This window comes from Ambystoma mexicanum, chromosome 2q, assembly GCF_040938575.1.
Source record: "Ambystoma mexicanum isolate Mex_15411 chromosome 2q, UKY_AmexF1_1, whole genome shotgun sequence".
Lineage (NCBI taxonomy): Eukaryota > Metazoa > Chordata > Amphibia > Caudata > Ambystomatidae > Ambystoma > Ambystoma mexicanum.
Genome location: NC_090924.1, coordinates 1,304,535,362 through 1,304,555,251, shown reverse-complemented (window position 1 = coordinate 1,304,555,251; position 19,890 = coordinate 1,304,535,362). Strand labels below are relative to the sequence as shown.

The following is a 19,890-nucleotide window of genomic DNA, read 5'->3' as shown; positions in this document are numbered from 1 at the left end:
TGTAAGCTGAGGGTTTGCCTTGCCTGACCCCAATTAAGTGAGTTCAGGCCTCTTCTTCATGTCAGCACTTGAATGGTAAAGGGAGGTAATCCGCATTGATCCTGGAGGCATCTTCCTCTTCTCAGTATTTTGTGAACTCCCAGGAGAAATAACAGGACATGGCCCTCCTAGATTACCTGGTAGGGGGTTTTAAGGGGTTTAAATGGAAGAACGCCCTCAGAATTCTCACAGAACACACCTATGATGGCTTTGAACTAACATGGCCATACTTGCCTCTAAAAGAACAAACCTGAAAAACATTTGCCCATAAAATTTCAGTATTTGCCCTTGTAGAAACACATTTGTGGTGTTGTTTCCCCAACATGCCAGTAGTTGCACCTGTCAGAACATACCTGTGATGGCTACATTTCCCTGTTTTACCTCCTCAGTGCCTATCTGACAAAGTAATATCAACCATCTTGTCCAGTTGCTCTAAGGAAATTCCCCATATTTAGGCATTGCTGCATATCTAATTAAGTGCCTGTAAATTTGACAAAATGAGGCAGCAAGATTATTGACTAAAACGAGTTGTATGGAAGACATTTACCCTATTACTGGGTGCTAGTGTAATAGCATATTGTATTTAACATACTGTGCATTGTCCATAGAGCCCTTTCTAGACAAAATGCATTACACTCTATTCAGGGTAAAAGAGCCCACAAAAATAGAATGGTGTTCCATTTTTGGTTAAAGACCTGCTTCACTGGAATCCTCTTCTTGACATAAGAACTACTAACAATAATGCACATTTTTCAGAAGGGTCTTTAGACATGTTTTTTCTGGATTTTTCAAATCCTGCGAGTTTTCAGTTTTTCAATCTTCAGCGCTAAGAGACCAATGGGTCATAGTGCACTTTATAATACCTGAATACCCGAAGGAATGAAAAGACTCATGTTAAAATTAAAGAGCAAGGAAAGAAGACCCTGCAACATAAATTGTGTACAGATGGTAAAATGCTGACGAAAAATTGATTTTAGCATTTCTTGAATGATTGGACAAGGTGTCAGCTGCAGTTCAATTGTAAGACCAATCCAATCCTGTGTTCCTTGAACATACCAAGATTTTCTTCCCAGCTGAGGTCATAGGTTGGTACATTAAACTCTGTGTACGTGACTGAATGAGATCTGGTTGGTGTGAGAAACGTGTCTCCCTTTCTAGTTCTTGGGATCTGTCATCGAGATGGCCAGGACACGGCCATCGCTTTTGGATCCAGTTCCTGTGGGTGGACTAGTGCAGGAGGATCACCTGGATGGGGCGGCCCATGGAGAGTGGAAGTGGGACAAGGTGGGTGAGACGCAGTATCCCCCTTCTTTCAACACCTTTTCCCCATCCTACCACGTAGGATATTCCAAAACAGTGCCCCCCTTTTCCACAAGAACACTTTTGCACAACACGAAAGACTATAGACTACCACCCAACCGTTTACCCGACATATCCCAATACAAGTGTCAGGCAAAGTCTGGCAATCGATCAGAATCACACACACCTGACTGCCCTTTCCCTTCCTTACAGGGATAAAAGGTGGAGCATGAGAGCACAGGATGAGCAAGGCAGACTGCACAACGTGAGAGCTAACTCAGCAAGGCAGTTCAAGAGGAAGAGAAAGACGGTGCAAGTTGAGTGGATACCAGGGGGAGAAGTGACCTTGCCCTTATCGCCAGAGACCCGTGAAGCCACATGAGAAGGAATCGTAAGACGCAGACAATAGAAAGCGTGTGTTGCAGCAGATGTCAACGGTACCCGGGAGAGACGCATGGCCCAATGGTACCGGCCTTGACTCCACAGACAAGAAGGCAAAGCAGTAAATCACAGCCGGTGAGTCGAGGGGAGAGCCGATAAAGAAACCGAACTGTGTTGAACGAAAGTAACAAGCGGCTAATTGAACTTTGAATAAACAAAGAACTATTGATACAAGAAAACGGGAAAGCTACATAGCAGAATCAAACGCCACTTGCATGTTCATTCAAGAGACTCTAGGCGATTAACCTGCTATTGACCTACAGTAACCAAAGGGCTTTGGGAGGAAGCGAACAAAGGCCAAAGTGTTCATACAGGCGTCTTATAAAATCCTCTGTACCGCTGAAAGTCTTTGACTGGCAGATGATTGTGAAAGCTAAGGGAACCGAATCCCACACAGTGAAAACGAGTACATGAATTGTATATCGCAGAGGTTGGCGAGAGTGAACCTGGCAGTGAAATTCTAACAAGAGGGGAGGAAGTCTAAAACCCCATCAACATTGTGTTGACAGGAGTAAACTCGGCAGATGGAAGTCCACAGTACATTGTTTGAAAAGACATTAAGACTCGTGAGTGTAAGTAGGCGAGAGTGAACCCGGAAGAGGGAAGCCAACAGCGGATTTTTGAAAGCAAGAAGTATTGCAAGACAAGGGCAAGGAAGGTGCCTCTTTGTCATCTAGGGTCCATGCCTGGTCGAGGGAGATCCAGGGTTTGAAAGCTATCACCCAAAGTTCACTGAGAACTGAGCTGTCTAGTGGGGGTCTGTGCCCAGAAGAGGGGGCCCCAGCGGTGAAGCCATCACCCAAGGTATACGTGAAGCAGAACTTTGTGTTTGTTTGTTTATTGGATACATCAGGCTTCGAAGGCAAGAGACTTAAAACCATCGAGGAACACGATAGCTGATACAGAACCGTCGGCTCATGCTGGGAAAGCTCAAGCGTGTGCTGTGCTCAGGAGATCCACTTTGTCCCATGCACAAAACATGGGCAAGGGAGACCCCCTGGCAATCACATCCTGACTTATTATTTGATAACACTTCTTTCTTTATTGAAACCCTATCCTACACTCTTTCTGTAATTAGTTGTAAGGATTTGGCAATCGTTTTCTTTAGTATAGGCCCTTTTATTTGACACGACACCACAAGGACTGCCTTAATTTTCCTTTGATGGTCGACGCTTGCTCCCATCTTAGATTTAGGTTTAGATTAGGCATTTTTCCAACCTGCATGCATTGTTCAATAAACACCCTTTAACTGTGATCACTGTGTCTGTCTTTACTGTTGCCACCATGAGTTCCTTACAGTTGGCTGGTGTCTGGTATATTGATGATTAAGTTATATAAGCGGTTGTACATGTTTTTAACAAGGTCACTTTTCTCATTTGAATTTTTCCCTGTGGTCGTTTTGATTGATTTTTTATTTAAATGGGGGCTGAAGAGGGGGGGTCACTCCCACCCACCCCACCACCTGACCCTGCCAACCCCCCAACCCCCTGCCCCCAAACACACTACATTTGTATGTAAAATATTTGACTAAAATGTCCACAGGTCAAGGAAATCGACCTTGTAAAAAACACAGTATTTGCTATAAGCATATTATGATGAAAGCTGTGTTAGGTAAGCATCACTACATTAAACATAAATGAGATTCTGGACAGAATTGGAAGCCAGTGCAAATAGTGAAGTAGTGGAGTGGTGTAGGCTCCAAAATGAGTAAATGGTAGCGTAGACAGAGCAGCGTAGGAGATTTTGAGTGCGCACATGTATAATTAATTTCCGTATACTATTTGGTGCCCATTATTGATCTAGTTATTGTAGTCAGGTCAATTTCCAAAAGATAGGGGCAAAAACGTTTAAATAATAAAATATATTTTCTTTTTGAGTGGACCACTAAACTGATTTGAGCCTCTACCTTTAAGTGGGAGTCAAATATGCTGTCTACGGTATTAACCTGCAAAGAAATGGGAAGAACATGGGATTTAATGATTAATGCTAGGCACTCACAGCAGAGTTTTGATGCTATAGATTATGTGCCGATGATGGAAAGGAGAGTGCTATTGCTGTTCAGATTCAGTCCGCTGGCCTGCACCCAGATTCATATGGAAGAGATTATGTATTCTAGTTTTGCAGGCACTGTGTAGTAGTTTCAGAAATCTTGAAGTGAAGCTTAGAAGCATAAACCCTGATCAAATAATAAATCATGAAAGCATTTATTGTATATATGAAACAGCAGGGGGGGGGGGTGTCGCCATTTAGTAAAACGCTACCCAATTTGGGCTAGGACGGTCTCAACGCAATCGAAGCTGATGGTCTGCACACGATTGGGGAGAAAGTATTTGAATGAGAATATGGCAGCAACATACCAACCATCCATCCATCAAAGCCTCTCAATAATGAGCTGGTTGTCGAGCAAGTGAAAGACAGCCAAAAACATGCAGAATTGTTAGGAGGGTAACCTGGTGTTGGTCAATATGTAAACGTTCTTTATCAAATGTGTGGTCTTGGCATTCCTCCAAGGTCTGAAACATGGCTGTCTATCGCCCAAACATGTAAATGTTTCAACAAAACCATGGAGCTGTGAAGGTACCACCTTTTCAAGAATATTTCTCAGAAAAGGTGTGTTGATAATTAGGCGATAGTTTTATGGCTTGCCAGAGTCAACTGATGGTTTCTTTAAATGAGGGGAGGGTCCAAGACGTATTAAGACTCTCTCGCCGAGAGAGAGGAAACTACTTTTCTTCCTGCACTTATCAGACCTACCTTGTCTGCTGCCTTAAACCAGACACTTGGAAATTGCTGGCTGCACTAAAACTGTTTGTTGCCTTTATTATTTATTTATTGTTATTTATCTGTTTCTCCTCTGCATCGCAATTTCCATTTTCCCCTCCCCCTCTCCCATGCACTAGCGCGTTCTCAATGCCACTGGGCCTAGTACGTTCGCCGTTTTGTTCTCCCCTGCTCCCCTCCCTTGCCTTGTCGCGCTCTGAAACACTTGTGTACGAGCGCAATAGAAATAAAATATCAATGCTTCAATGCTACTGACCAGTGACAGTAAGACGTTTGGGTAGTTACTCCCATTGAGGATAGATGCTGGAGAAGGGTTTACCAGACATGACACAGGATGTAGTTTTACGATGATAATTCCTCACTTGTCCAATAGACACTTTGTGCAAATTAAATGGTATTAAGACCGCAAAATAAAATCAGGGAACACAACATATGTGACTACCTGCCCAACTACATCAATACCTCCACATATGTCATTTCAAACCACACTAGTGAATGCCAAATCAGCAGTCTCACATGAATCAGAGCCTTATGAATTAATGGAACAACATAAACTGGATTTCCTGTTTTTTACAGTGATGTGGTTCAGAGATGCTTCTCCAGCAATTTTTCACTCTCTAGTCCTGCAAGACTATTTTAGTCAATTCTTAAATCGCCCCATGCAAGGAGGTGGAGGCATCCCAGTGATATACAAGAATTCTTGGAATATTCACATTTCGAGCCACTTAGATGGGATGAGGAGTCTCAAATACGGCATATGAATATTTGGATTTCACCCACATGGTTATTCAATATTATTTTGTGCTATAGACCCCCAGGTCCAGCCAAACCTTTCTAACCAATTTAGATATTTTCCTTACAACCATAAGTTTTAAATATCATCATGTATTGGAGATTTTAATATTTGGCTTGATGACCCCTCAGCGCCGTATTCGGCAGAGTTGTGGGAGATTCGGAATAATCATGAGTTGAGACCTCTTACCACTTCTCCTTCCCATTAACATGCTCATTGTCATGCCTCATTATAGCTTGTGGTTGTTATTTAAGATTTTCATATCAAAGATAAATCTTCCTGACCTGCATCAACCCCAGAACATTTTGCTTGGACTAGGTAACTATGTTACCTTGTCCCTAGGTGAAGGGGAATCTTTTCCCCCTCTCACCTAATCTTTTACTCCTTTTATGGGTGACCTTTGTATGTCTCTCCATAGTGTATGGATGAAGTTATATTTTTCTACAAATATTGGGCTTAGGCTGGGTTGCCCCTATGGACTCCCCTATTAATGTATCTTTCATGTACTTGGGTAAACTATAGTTCCCAAGTAGTACAGAGGGATGTTCAACCCCCTTCACATTTTATATATAGTGAGCCAGCACACCCCACCTAATGTGGGGTGCTGGGGGATACAATGTATCCCCTTTCTTACTGACCTGGTAACATTGGACAGCCAGGCCACCCCTTGCAGTACAATGCAGGGGGAGAATGCAGAAGTTGTGCAGTAGTTCCTGATAAAAACTCTGAAACGTGGAAGCTGCTGACAAGTCAACCACTGAAGCTGAAACTGAAGACGAAGAAACAATGACCACAGTGATTTCCAGCGACTGGAGTGCCTGCTGTGTTACCAGAGCCTGCTGTTACCCTTCCTTCCAACCGACCTGGGGATCCCGAAAAGGACCACCCTTATCCAGAGCTTGGTGAGATCCAGTAAACTCAACAAGACCTGCATTTTGAGTCATCCCATGTCATGCTGCGACCTTTGCGAGGTTGCAATATCCCCAATACCCACAGACCTCAAGCCATTGTGCGGTGCATGGTCTTCCAAATTCAGAATCGAGCTGAAACTTTGGTGGTATCCTGCTGGACCTCCAGAGACATGAATCGAGTCTGAAATGCACCCTCGCCAGAGTGCTGGACCTTGCAAGAGACGATAATCTGACCAGCGATATTCAGTCTTCTTCTGGCTCCTGAAAAGGGTGCCAAAACCACAGACGTGAAATGAACAGAGTGTGCGCAAAAATCAGGTCATGTGGTGCAGCGCCTCAATATAAATTGGCCCTGACATCATGACCGGCAGATGGCGCATAGAGGAATCAGATGGAACCGATAAGGACCATGCAACGCCCCCTGTTGGTGGAAACATTTCCGAAGAACAGCTGGAATCAGTGGGAGGAAGGAATCAATTAGAAATTAGCACAAGAGCAGAAAACTAAGCTAGATAGACAACAAAGTGAAAGCTTCAACTTACCTCTTTTTATATCATCTAGCTGTGGTTCGGGTGAAGGATTATCCTTCATAGGAGAGGTTTTTGGCCCAACAGGTGGCTTTGATGGTGCTTTAAGCTGAGAGGAGGGTGGTACAGGTCTAGTGGACTGCTGCTCTATTCGTGCTTGAATCTTGCTGCTGCCTTCTGCCCTGGAAATAAGAGGCATGTTGTTAGGTCCAACATTATTTTTGGAGTTACCTTTTGTTAATGAGGAGTAAATTAACTTTCTGCAAGCTGATTGTCTTTAAATCATTTTTGTTGCCAGTGGGATCTTATACTAAAGACCTCTTGTAGCAGCTTACTCTTTTTTTTGGGGGGCTATCATTAGTAGCCAAAATGGGCACCAGGGCATGAGTGATCACCGAGTTCCCCAAATTGTCCTTGGTTGAGTTTTCTTCACACAGAAAGTGTGTGTCATGATGCCTACCTCCAAGGAGCCAGGTCCGACCCAGCAACCCCAGAGGCAGGCATCATTTCCCCCAGTGAAGTGCCAGCGGGCCCAAGCTGGGGCCCTTTGGACACAGTCCTGGCGCCTTAGGGGCCAGGCTCATGTTAGACCCCTGTCCTGGAGCCTTAGGTGCCAGGCTCATAAAGCTAGACATGTGTTCAAGTGTTTTAATGTGCACTTACGTGATGCAGACCATGCTGCTACATCCAGGCACTCTTGAGGCCTGAATGGAACTACTTTACCTGTGGGACTACTTTCCACCTAGGTGTGGTCAGGGAAGGATACATACCTGATTGGTGGAAGGATACATATCTGGAACTTCTTCCAAAGCTATTTAAACCACGCCCGATCAGCAACTCACGCTTCGCGTTGTTCTGCTCCTCGCAGCTGGACGCTCACCGTGTCAGCTCCTGCATCTGGACTTCAGCCACGCCTGTCAGCATCCTGGGTCGCCTGCAAGGGGAGATAAGAGAGAATTGGACAGAAAGAAGACCTTACCTGCTAAAGCTGCATCACAGAGACATCACACCTACGATCCTGAAAGGGAAGACATCATTTTAAAAGCATTTTGCTTCGATCGCTGCAGCGCTGCATTTCACTCACCTTTCCTGGGCGCCTCCATCTTCAGCAGCGATCATCCGGATCCGCACCCACTTCCCTGAGCCTAGAGAGAAAAAGACAAGAAAACAAGGTGAGAGAAGGAAGGGAATAGGAAAGGCTCAGTTTCCTTATAAGACTTACTTGTTGGGTCATTCCCATTTCATTTCGGGTCCTGCCGCTTCCTGGTATTCCGGACCCCGGCCCCTATGGGGAAAAAAGACAAAGACATTGAATGAGCGAATGCAAAGACATTACCTGAACGCTCATCCAGAACTTACCTGTCCAGAATTTACTGGAACTGGACGCTTCACTTCGGGTCGGCGCCATATCTCCGGCATTCCGAACCCCGGCCCCTAAGGGGAAAAAGACATAAGCATTAGCGCTTGCTGCAAAAAGACAATGAACATTATTATTAAGCTTGAACTTTTGAACTTGCAACAGAACTCTTACAACGCCTCACCTGAATTGTCAAGCTTATTTTGAACTCCCATCAAACCTCAATCCAGTGAAGTAACTGGGTTTCAACGCGCCCCTGCATCAGAAGCAGGATGGAGAACTCATCCTTCCAGACCCTAAGGTGAGACTTCACGGGGAATCGTGGAAGGGTATCGTGGAGGGTTGGAAGGGAGTGGGAGGCTTGAGCATTATTCCGTCAGGAGGTAATACTCCCTTTTCACGCACAGGGGAATATTCCTGCGAGCCAGGAAGGCCAGAGTAGAGGGGCCCTTCCTGTCCATCTTCAGAGTCCTGCGCTTCACCATTGAAGAAGCATCAGCACTCGAAGCCAGACCTGCGCCTCCGTGGGAATCAGGTGAGCGTGACAGAACGCCAAGCCTACCCACAATTTACCACCCGGGCGCTATGGAGACTTCCGAGACAGATCAGCTGGCCCAACTTTTGGGGGAATTACGGGCAGAAGTGCACTCAGCCCGCCAGGAGACTAACGCTCTCAAAAGAGAACTGATCCTATCAAAGGAAAGAACAGATGACCTGGCCAAAAGGTTATTGCAGGCCCAGGCAGGGCACACTCCTTTACCTAATTCCAGAGGTACTTCCACATCTATGGGTTTGAATAACCCGGTACAAATCAATCTACCTGGACACATGCCTTTGGCCCCGCCTGAACGTTTTGCGGGGATCCCAAGAAATATGCCGTCTTTATGAACCAATGTCGTTTACACTTTCTATGCAGACCCGGGGCCTTCCCTAACGACCAGACCAAGGTAGCCTTTATACTATCTTACCTCAGTGGCAGTGCTGCTGATTGGTCTATTCCATTGGTAAATCAGGATGATCCCATTCTCCAGAATTTTCAGGGTTTCCAGGCCAGCATGGAAAGATTGTTTGCTCGACACACTCAAGGACAGGCCCTTGATAACAAACTGCTATCCTTACGACAAGGTAATCAGGATCTCCTGTCCTACGTTGCCACCTTTAATAGACTGGTTGTGAAAACTGGATGGCCGGAAAACAAAAGGATCACATTGTTTCATCGAGGCCTGCGCAGAGAGCTTAAGGATGTTCTAGCTCAGATAGTAGATCCACCCCAGGTCTGCGCAGACTACATAGACTTGGTGGTTCAACTTGATCACAGACTTCAAAATAGAAAAGCAGATCGGTTCAAGTACGAAACCCGAGTACCGATCAAAACCCACGCTAACTCCAAGAGTACCGTCGTATCCGAACCTATGCAAATCGGCGGTGTTAAAGGACCATTAACGCAGAAGGAACGAGAGAGAAGGCGGCAAATGCAACTTTGTCTGTATTGCGGGACTTCCGGTCACTTTCTTCGAAATTTTCTGGTTAAACCACCTAAGAAGGTGGTTGGAGCCACTGATAACGATTTATTGACACCTGATTCGGGAAACGACCTAGCCCGACAAGCGTAGGGGTCCGCTTGCCGAGCTTGAAAACAGACTCTTTGACCTCGCATTTTGTCATGCCAATGGTGCTAGTGGACCCAAAACAGCCTCAGCAGTTGCATGCTATAAAAGCATACATCGACAGTGGAGCTATTGGAAATTACATAGACCGTGAATTGGCTTCCAGGATTAAGCGCCCTCTCCCCCCGAAAGTAACCCAAGATGTCATTACTACAGTAGATGGAACCGAAATAGCCTCAGGGCCTGTAACGCATTCCACTGTTGAAATGACACTGGTGGGTCAGGATGGACATCGGGAAGCAATCGTGTTTGATGTGATCAAGGCCCCACAATTTCAAGTAATTCTTGGAATTCATTGGTTAGAAACACATAATTCCAGAATTGACTGGCGAGCAAAGAAGATAAGTTTTCCTGATTGTGAACCAACTTGTTATCCAAGAAATCCAGTTATGGGTCTAGCCTCAGCAACTTCCACCCCTGTACAGCTACCGTCAGAATACCAAGAATTCCAAGACGTTTTTCAGAAGGAACAGGTTAACACGTTACCTCCCCATCGGTCTTATGATTGCCAAATCGATCTGGTACCCAATGCTCAACTACCTTGTAGTAGGATTTATGCTCTTACAGAACCTGAGAACCTGCTTTTGCGTCAGTATTTAGATCAGTACCTAGCCAATGGTTTTATTCGCCCGTCCAAGTCTCCAGTCTCCTCAGCTCTGTTCTTCGTGCCGAAAAAAGAGGGCGACCTTAGAACATGTATAGACTATCACGCCCTAAATCAAATAACGATTAAGAATCGTTATCCTCTGCCCCTGATCCCTGAGCTTATCGACCAGGTGAATGACGCTTGTGTGTACACCAAGTTAGATCTCCGAGGAGCTTATCATCTGGTGCGTATAAAAGAAGGCGACGAATGGAAGACTGCATTCCGCACCAAATTTGGGCTCTTCGAATATCAGGTGATGCCCTTCGGTTTGTGCAATGCACCTGCCGCCTTTCAGTACTTTATGAATGATGTTCTTCTGGAACTTATCGATGTCTGTGTCATTGTTTATATTGACGACATCCTGGTGTACTCTTCTTCAGAATCCGATCACAGAAAACATGTTAGGGCAGTTCTTGAGAAATTGTGCCAGCACAGACTATTTGCAAAGCTCGAAAAATGCGTTTTTCATACCACAGAAGTTGAGTTTCTCGGATTCATCCTGACACCTCAAGGAGTCCGAATGGACTCGCGAAAGGTGGAGCCCATCCTCAAATGGCCATCTCCTAGCTCGGTGAAGGGAGTTCAGAGCATGCTCGGCTTCGCCAATTTCTATCGAAGATTCATCCCGGAATTTTCCCGAACAGTCCAACCCATCACAGCTCTCCTAAAGAAAAACAAACGCTTTGAATGGACTCTTGAGGCCGAACAATCCTTTCAGGACCTGAAAACCAAATTCACTTCTGCACCTGTATTGAAGCACCCGCACCCAGATCTCCCTTACATTGTGGAAACCGACGCATCCAGTTCGGCCATGGGAGCTGTCCTGTCGCAAAGAGACCCAGAAACTAACCAACTACACCCTGTGGCCTTTTGGTCCAGGAAATTTTCTCCTCCTGAAATCAACTACGCAATTACCGACAAAGAGTTACTGGCTATTAAATCTGCTTTCAAGGCTTGGCGTCACTACCTTCTCGGGGCAAGACACACCATCACCGTAATTACGGACCACAGAAATTTACAGTATTTAAAGACGGCCAAAGCTCAATCTTCACGACAACTCCGATGGGCTCTATTCTTTGCGGAATTTGATTTTGTAATTACCTATCACCCTGGCTGCAAGAATGGTAAAGTGGACGCCTTATCCCGGATTGGCATGGAAGATCCCAATTCGAGTTTAGAACCTGTGCCAATCATACCTGAACAAAGAATCTTAGGCCTAACTTCATTGCAAACTATTGAGGACATCCAAACGCAAGTAAAACAACTTCTAGACTCTTCAGCCTTACTGGAATGGAGTCAAAAGGGTCCTCATTACACCGTTAAGGACGATTTACCCTACTTCCAGGAGCGGTTGTTTCTGCCAAGTAAAGAATTGCAAGAACTTGTTATTGCCCATCATCATGAATCATTAATGGAAGGACACCCTGGTATCGCTAAAACGGAGGAAAAAAATCAAACGCCACTTCTGGTGGCCTTCTTGGAGAAAAGACAAAGTCTTTTGTATTGTCTTGCGGAATTTGCGCCCAAAACAAGGGTCAAAAGGAAAGGCCAGCCGGCCTACTTCAACCCTTGGATATTCCACCGGCACCATGGCACACCTTGTCAATGGACTTTATAACTGACCTGCCTCCTTGTGCTGGTTACAACACTATCCTTGTAATTGTGGATCTATTCTCCAAAATGGCCCACTTTATCCCTTTAAAAGGTTTGCCTTCAGCTTCCACCTTGGCCAAGGAATTTCTGGAGAATATAGTTTGCATACATGGTTTCCCTTCCATATTAGTCTCGGATCGTGGAAGTCAATTTATCTCCTATTTTTGGAAGAAGTGTTGCCAACTAGCACAAATAGATGTGCGGTTATCCACCAGCCACCACCCCCAGACCGACGGACAAACCGAGAGAACCAATCAGACTCTCGAGCAATATCTTCGGTGCATGTTACACCAATCCGAGTTAAATTGGAAAGACATCCTTTGGATCGCAGAAGATGCATACAACAATTCATTGCATTCTGGAACCGGACAAACTCCTTTTTATACTTTGTATGGTCACCACCCTCGGACCTCTGACCTAGATCCACCTCTGACCCTGGAAATGCCCACAGTAAATCATCTGCATTCCACAATAACCCTAGCCTTCAAAGAAGCTGCAACTCATTTACAGCAAGCCAAGAAAAAGTATAAAGAAAACGCTGATTTGCACCAAAGTAAAACTCCTCCTTATCAAGTAGGAGACCAGGTATGGCTAGCAACAAAACATTTACCCCTCAAGGGCCCGCGAACCTTCAATCCCAGATTCATAGGACCCTATCCCATCAAGGCTATCATCAATCCCGTGGCCTTTAAACTGCATTTACCGTCTAACATGCGTATTCATCCAGTTTTTCATGCATCACTTTTGAAGCCAGTACAACCAGGGACCCGACTGTCCAAGCCTCCAGACCTAGTTCAAATTGAAGGGGAATTAGAATTCAAAGTTAAAGACATTTTAGACTCCAAGGTGTTAAAGTCAAAACTCTTCTATCTTGTTGACTGGAAGGGATATGGACCTCAGGAGAGATCGTGGGAGCCTAGTAACCATGTTCACGCACCTCGATTAATACAAAGGTTCCACCGGAGATTTCCGAACAAGCCAAAACCCCCGGAGGGAACAACCTTGGGAGGGGCCTTGAGGGGGGGGGGGGTACTGTCATGATGCCTACCTCCAAGGAGCCAGGTCCGACCCAGCAACCCCAGAGGCAGGAATCATTTGCCCCAGGGAAGTGCCAGCGGGCCCAATCGGGGGCCCTTTGGACACAGTCCTGGCGCCTTAGGCGCCAGGCTCATGTTAGACCCCTGTCCTGGAGCCTTAGGCACCAGGCAAGCTAGACATGTGTTCAAGTGTTTTAATGTGCACTTACCTGATGCAGACCATGCTGCTACATCCAGGCCCTCTTGAGGCCTGAATGGAACTACTTTACCTGTGGGACTACTTTCCACCTGGGTGTGGTCAGGGAAGGATACATACCTGATCGGTGGAAGGAAACATATCTGAAACTTCTTCCAAAGCTATTTAAACCACGCCCGATCAGCAACTCACGCTTCGCGTTGTTCTGCTCCTCGCAGCTGGACGCTCACCGTTTCAGCTCCTGCATCTGGATTTCAGCCACGCCCGTCAGCATCCTGGGTCGCCTGCAAGGGGAGATAAGAGAGAATTGGACAGAAAGAAGACCTTACCTGCTAAAGCTGCATCACAGAGACATCACACCGATGATCCTGAAAGGGAAGACATCATTTTAAAAGCATTTCGCTTCGATCGCTGCAGCGCTGTATTTCACTCACCTTTCCTGGGCGCCTCCATCTTCAGCAGCGATCATCCGGATCCGCACCCACTTCCCTGAGCCTAGAGAGAAAAAGACAAGAAAACAAGGTGAGAGAAGGAAGGGAATAGGAAAGGCTCAGTTTCCTTATAAGACTTACTTGTTGGGTCATTCCCATTTCATTTCGGGTCCTGCCGCTTCCTGGTATTCCGGACCCCGGCCCCTATGGGGAAAAAAGACAAAGACATTGAATGAGCGAATGCAAAGACATTACCTGAACGCTCATCCAGAACTTACCTGTCATTTACTGGAACTGCACGCTTCACTTCGGGTCGGCGCCATATCTCCGGCATTCCGAACCCCGGCCCCTAAGGGGAAAAAGACATAAGCATTAGCGCTTGCTGCAAAAAGACAACGAACATTATTATTAAGCTTGAACTTTTGAACGTGCAACAGAACTCTTACAACGCCTCACCTGAATAGTCAAGCTTATTTTGAACTCCCATCAAACCTCAATCCAGTGAAGTAACTGGGTTTCAACGCGCCCCTGCATCAGAAGCAGGATGGAGAACTCATCCTTCCAGACCCTAAGGTGAGACTTCACGGGGAATCGTGGAAGGGTATCGTGGAGGATTGGAAGGGAGTGGGAGGCTTGAGCATTATTCCGTCAGTAGGTAATACTCCCTTTTCACGCACAGGGGAATATTCCTGCGAGCCAGGAAGGCCAGAGTAGAGGGGCCCATCCTGTGCATCTTCAGAGTCCTGCGCTTCACCATTGAAGAAGCATCAGCACTCGAAGCCAGACCTGCGCCTCCGTGGGAATCAGGTGAGCGTGACAGTGTGTTGGAGAGTAGGCTGGTGGCAGCTATGTCTTTTTACATTTCTTTTATCATTATTGTGTTAGGTCAAAAACAATGGCCTCTCACAAAGTACATAAAAAATACAGCCAGCAATGTTAACCTCTAATCTTAAAAGCATTATAGAACATGTAAAAAAGGTGCAATTAAGATAGCAAAAGAAGATTATGGTTAAAATGAACATTCTAAACACACATTACAAATTCTAAAAATACAATTGCAATACAAATGTGTTAGCTAATCCCAGTTCTTAAAGGAATCTCACTACTTCAAATGTTAGAAGTATGTCATTACCTGCACTGAGACGATTCCATATGTTCTCAGTGCACAAAAACAGTCCGAGCTGGAAAAAACAATCAAAATATTTTGTTCTGATCTCCTTTAATTCTGGGCCTTCAATGACAATGTGCTTTAGCGTTTAAACCACTGCCTTATCTTTACAGTATTCATATTTCCTTATACTGGGATCACGCTCCTTTGAGCAAACAAAGAATGGTCCCAGTACCAGCAGATACGATAAAGAAGGTACTTCTGGTATCAGGACAAGGAAACTGCCCACAGTATTTAGGTAACGAGCCCAAAGATTTGTCCGGATAGAACAATGTTGAATTGGCTCGATAGCTGCAAACTTTAGCTATGTAGTATATCCAATCCAAATTCTTCATACTTTGTTTCACCAAAAGTGGATTTTCCAATATTTAAATTCTCGATCTGTAACAATTATTCAACATCTCTAAGGTTTTTGTATTCATAGTGTTCAAAAAATCTGAGGATTCATTCAACATTTCTAATCTAAGATCCTCAAACATTGAATTAATTAGGGGTAAATACATTTTACCCACAATTGAGACAACACACCAGTGGCACCAAGTTTGTATTGATGTTAGACCAATTCATGCCTCACAGATGCAATCGGAAACCGAGAGTGGCAAAGTCAACACTTTCTTCCATAACCATCCTTCCAGTCTCTCCTATGGTAGGTCTAATGAGGATAGTTCGATCTACAATCCATAAAAGACCTTCGCGATCAATTTTCCTATGTGGAATCTTAACAAGGGTTTGTTGGAGAGTTTACAAAATGTAAGATATATTTTCTTTATTTGATATGCCAATTGATCTACTTTTTTCAATACACTTAACGGTGGAAGTCTTTTTTGAAAGAAATCCACCCGTTGGGTGGAGTCCCAGATAGGTGATCTCACTAGTCACATCTAATTCAAACCCATCAATGAACCATCCATTTTCCCAAAAAAATACTACCTTGGTTAAGATGAATGACATTACATTTCTTGTGGTTTATGAGTAATTCATTTACCTTGGCATAGAGGCTCAAAGCTGTGAGGAGGCACTGAAAACCAACATGTGCCATATCAAGAAGGGCAACATCGTCAGCATATGCCAACCAATTGATACATTGACCTCCCATTTTCAGGCTGATTAATGAGACATCTTGTAAAGCCTCTTAAATCTGATAAATAAAGATTAAAAAGGCAAGGAGACAAAATGCAACCTTGGCGTAATCCTCTTGTAGTGGATATAGAATCAGACAGATCTCCCTTAACATCCAACCTGATTTTTATCCTGGTATCTTCATGAATGTGTTCCATAATAGAAAGTAGAGAGGGGGGATTTTCCCTTTCCTAAGCTTTGACCATAGTCATTTTCGGTTAACCATGTAAATGCTTTGCAGGAGTCAATCATAGCCACAAATACTGACGGGCATGGGATTTCTTTACTCGACCAGATCTCATCTCCCAAGACCTTAAGAACCAAACCATTTAGAGAAAGTGAAGGCACCCATTCCCCGACACAATATCCAAAACTCAGAATAATGGACTCATCACAGTAGGGAATGAAACCAGGAGATAGAGTGCCAATAGAACAACGTTTTATATAAAATAAATTGTGCACGCAGAGAACTCTGCTGCCCAGAGAGCACTCTGCCAAACATTACAAGAGCAGCACATTATAAGATAGAAAATTGTAATTTATTACGTCACGTTACAAGTAAACAATTCTACAAGTAAACAATACAATTGGGTTACTCCCGCAGCACGTGGGTCAGCTAGGCTCATCTCCGTGAGGTGAAGGTTGTGCTAGCAAAAATGATACACTCCCTCACTAGCTTATTTTACAATGACAGGATCTGAGAACATGAGACAAATGATAATCATAAAAGTCTGGTAGGAATATGGGTGCTTCTCAGAGTTCATTGGCAAGTTATAGGTATGCACTCTACCCTCTGCACCCCGGTGCAAACCTAGAGTCCCCGACTCAGGTGCCCATCTTGGAGGTTTTGATCTACCTAATGCCTCATGATACGAATAGACAAGTGTTAGGATTAGAAAGAATATATGAGCGTCTGGGGTCAGGGCTCTCGTGGGTGTCTTTGTTTTGTCACTACGAGAGGTCAGATGTGTATCTGTGTCAAAGAGCAGAGGGGCATGAGCCTGGTGGACTGCAGCTTGGCAAGGTGGTTTCAGAAGCGGCATGGGCAGGTAAGATGAGATGAATGGGCACTCAGGTGGGGGCCTGTTCTGGTGTCACAAGGCGCAGTGAGCTCATCTGTTCTGGGACGGCAATAAAGGTTGCAACAATGAACAGCTTAACTTCCGTGAGAGCAGGGTTTGTGCGGAGGCGGCAGGAGCCGGGGCTGGCAGTGTGAGGCGCAGGGCAGAGGGAGAGACAGGCTTTTAGAGATCATTTTCAGGCAGAGTAAAAGTTGGCGTCTGGTGGGTTACAGAAAATGGAGTCTTTGCACTTCAATAAGGCTTGGTTACATGCTTTCCTTGTTAGTAATTAGTAGGTGATTAACACAGATTGCAGTTGGGCTGCAGGGGGGACGTCTCCCCCCTTCAGCACAAGCGAAATTCATCTATACAGAGTGGTAAGAGGGGCGGGAAAGACCACCTCACTCCCAACACTCCCTTTCGTTACTCCTAAAGTAACAAATACTCCCCACCAGTACATCAACCTTCTTCTGCCCTTTTTACTGCCTCACCCCATGCGGGTGTACCTTTTATTAGCATCCATGCATGGCATACACTTTTTTTTCTTCTTTTTTTAAACATGTTTATTTTAAACCAAGGCAAGATGAAAAAACATACAGTATTGCAATACTTATCTCACCTCTTCCCCCACCCCCCCATTTCCTTTTGACTCGACTCTTTTCCCCCCTGCCCCGGTCTCAGGCTCCTTCCCCTCGTGTTCCCCGCCTCTCGGGCCCGCCCTCCATGCTTCCCCCTCATGGGTCCTCTTGATCCTTCAGGGCCCACCGAGTACTTATAGGTTTGTAGGACAGGGCGGGGAATCGCTGATCATACTCCAATACTGGGGCACAGATGTTCTGGAAGCGGTGGAGGACTCCTGCCTTTAACGCAGTTACCTTTTCTGCGATCAATATGTCCCACAGCTTCCCCCACCACTGAGCCACGCAGGGGCCGTCCGGGGATTGCCAGAAGTGGGCCAGCACAGTTTTGCCTGCTAGGAGACATTGGGTTAGCAGTTTCGCTCTGTTCCCAGAGCACGGGTAGACTCTGGGGATAGGGACCCCCAGCAGGATGGGTTCGGGCTCCAGTGGGAGCGTAGTCCCGGTGAGCTGTTCAGTAGTCGACAAGCACCGTTTCCAAAATTTCAGAATCTTTGAGCATGTCCACCACATATGAAAGACGGAGCCCGGTTGGGCGCACCCTCTCCAGCAGGTATAGTCCATATTCATGGGAGTTCATATGGTGAAGCCTAAGAGGGGAGTAGTACCAACGCAGCATGAACTTGTAAGCACATTCCTTGTTGGTGACACAGGTCGACGCAGAGTGGGTACAAGCCCAAATATCCACCCAGGTCTGGTCGTCAATCGGGTGTACCAGGTCGGTCTCCCATTGGGCCATGCATCGAGTCTTTGAAGTTAGAAAGTCTCCCAAAAAACGTCTATATAGGGTCGAAATCCTGCCTCGAAGTGGAAGGTCCTTAAGCGTTCATTCAAGAGCGGTGAGGGGGTGCGTGGCCGCCTGGAGGGTTTGAGGATGCAAGCATCAGTGGCGCAGCTGGATATGTGTAAATCTGTCTCTCTTGAAGTTGGAATACCTCCTTGCATTGTTCGAATGTGCAGGGAAGGTTCCCAGCATATAGCTGTTCTAGGGTCTCGAGGCCTCCGTCTATCCAGTTCTGGGAGTTACAGGGGTTTGCCCCTGGCAAAAAGGTTGGATTGTGGAAAATTGGCGATAGGGGGCTTATTCCTCTCGGGATTCCCTTTTGTTTCAGAGCCCAATCCCAGGAGCTCAGAGCGTGTTTGGTCGTCAGCAGGAGTCTCTTCCAACGCTCTCTGAGGGGGGGTGGAATATGTGGGAGAAATCGCAGGGGGAGCGGGAGTTGTGCTTGTTCCATTTCCACCCATCTGGGGCGGTTCGTGATTGACTGCCAAGCGTGGATGTCTACCACTTGCGCTGCCACCCTGTACGCCTGTAGATTGCAGACCCCCAGTCCACCCAGCCTAGAACTGCCTATCAACGTTTTATGGGGGATTCTGGCCTTTTTGCCCCTCCAGATGAACGTCAGCATTCTCCTCTGCAAGTCTCGAAGGGCTGGTGCTGGGATAGCTACTACAAGGGAGGAGCAGGCATAGAGGAATCGCGGGAGCAAGTTCATTTTGCAGGCTGTTATGCGCCCCATCAATGAAATTTCCTGTGTTGCCCAGCGCTTCAGATCCCCTTCCAGTTCCCAAACAGTCCGTGGAAGTTGGCCTGGTATGTGTCTTTTGGGTTCGCCGTAATATGAACTCCTAGGTAAGGGATGGACTGTCTTTCCCATGTGATTGGGCACATCCTTGTTAGCGCCTCCCGTTCCTCCCGGGGGAGGCCAATGCCCAGGGCTACCGATTTGGAGAAGTTGACAGCGAAGCCGGTGACCTCCCCATAGCTAGCTATTTCCGCTAGGGCATGCTTTAGTGAGGAGCTGGCCACTTAAAGCATGAGCAGCACATTGTCAGCGTACAGAGATTTTGTGTTGGGATAGGCCAACCTGGGGGCCCTCGATAAGATTGTTCTGCCTGATCTTCTGGGCAAAGGGTTCCATCTTTAGCGCAAAGAGAAGGGGCGACAGCGGGCAGCCTTGTCTTGTCCCACAGGTTAAGGGGATCGGGGTTGATATGGACCCATTGAACCTCAGAAGGGTTTTTGGGGTTTTATAATTGGCCAATACCATTGTCTGAAACGTTGGGCCAAAACCGAAAGCTTCTAAGGTAAGTCTCATGAATGACCAGTCCACCCTATCAAACGC

At 45.9% G+C, this 19,890-nt stretch overlaps 1 protein-coding gene across 1 annotated transcript in view; it reads right to left on the bottom strand.

Annotated features, from left to right (window-relative positions):
* Positions 1-19,890, bottom strand: part of EAF1 (ELL associated factor 1) — a 234,333-nt gene that overhangs the window by 142,309 nt on the left and 72,134 nt on the right. Inside the window, exon 4 of the mRNA XM_069648753.1 lies at positions 6,807-6,973. Coding sequence (XP_069504854.1) covers positions 6,807-6,973 — 167 coding nt within the window. The remainder of the gene's footprint in view (positions 1-6,806; positions 6,974-19,890) is intronic.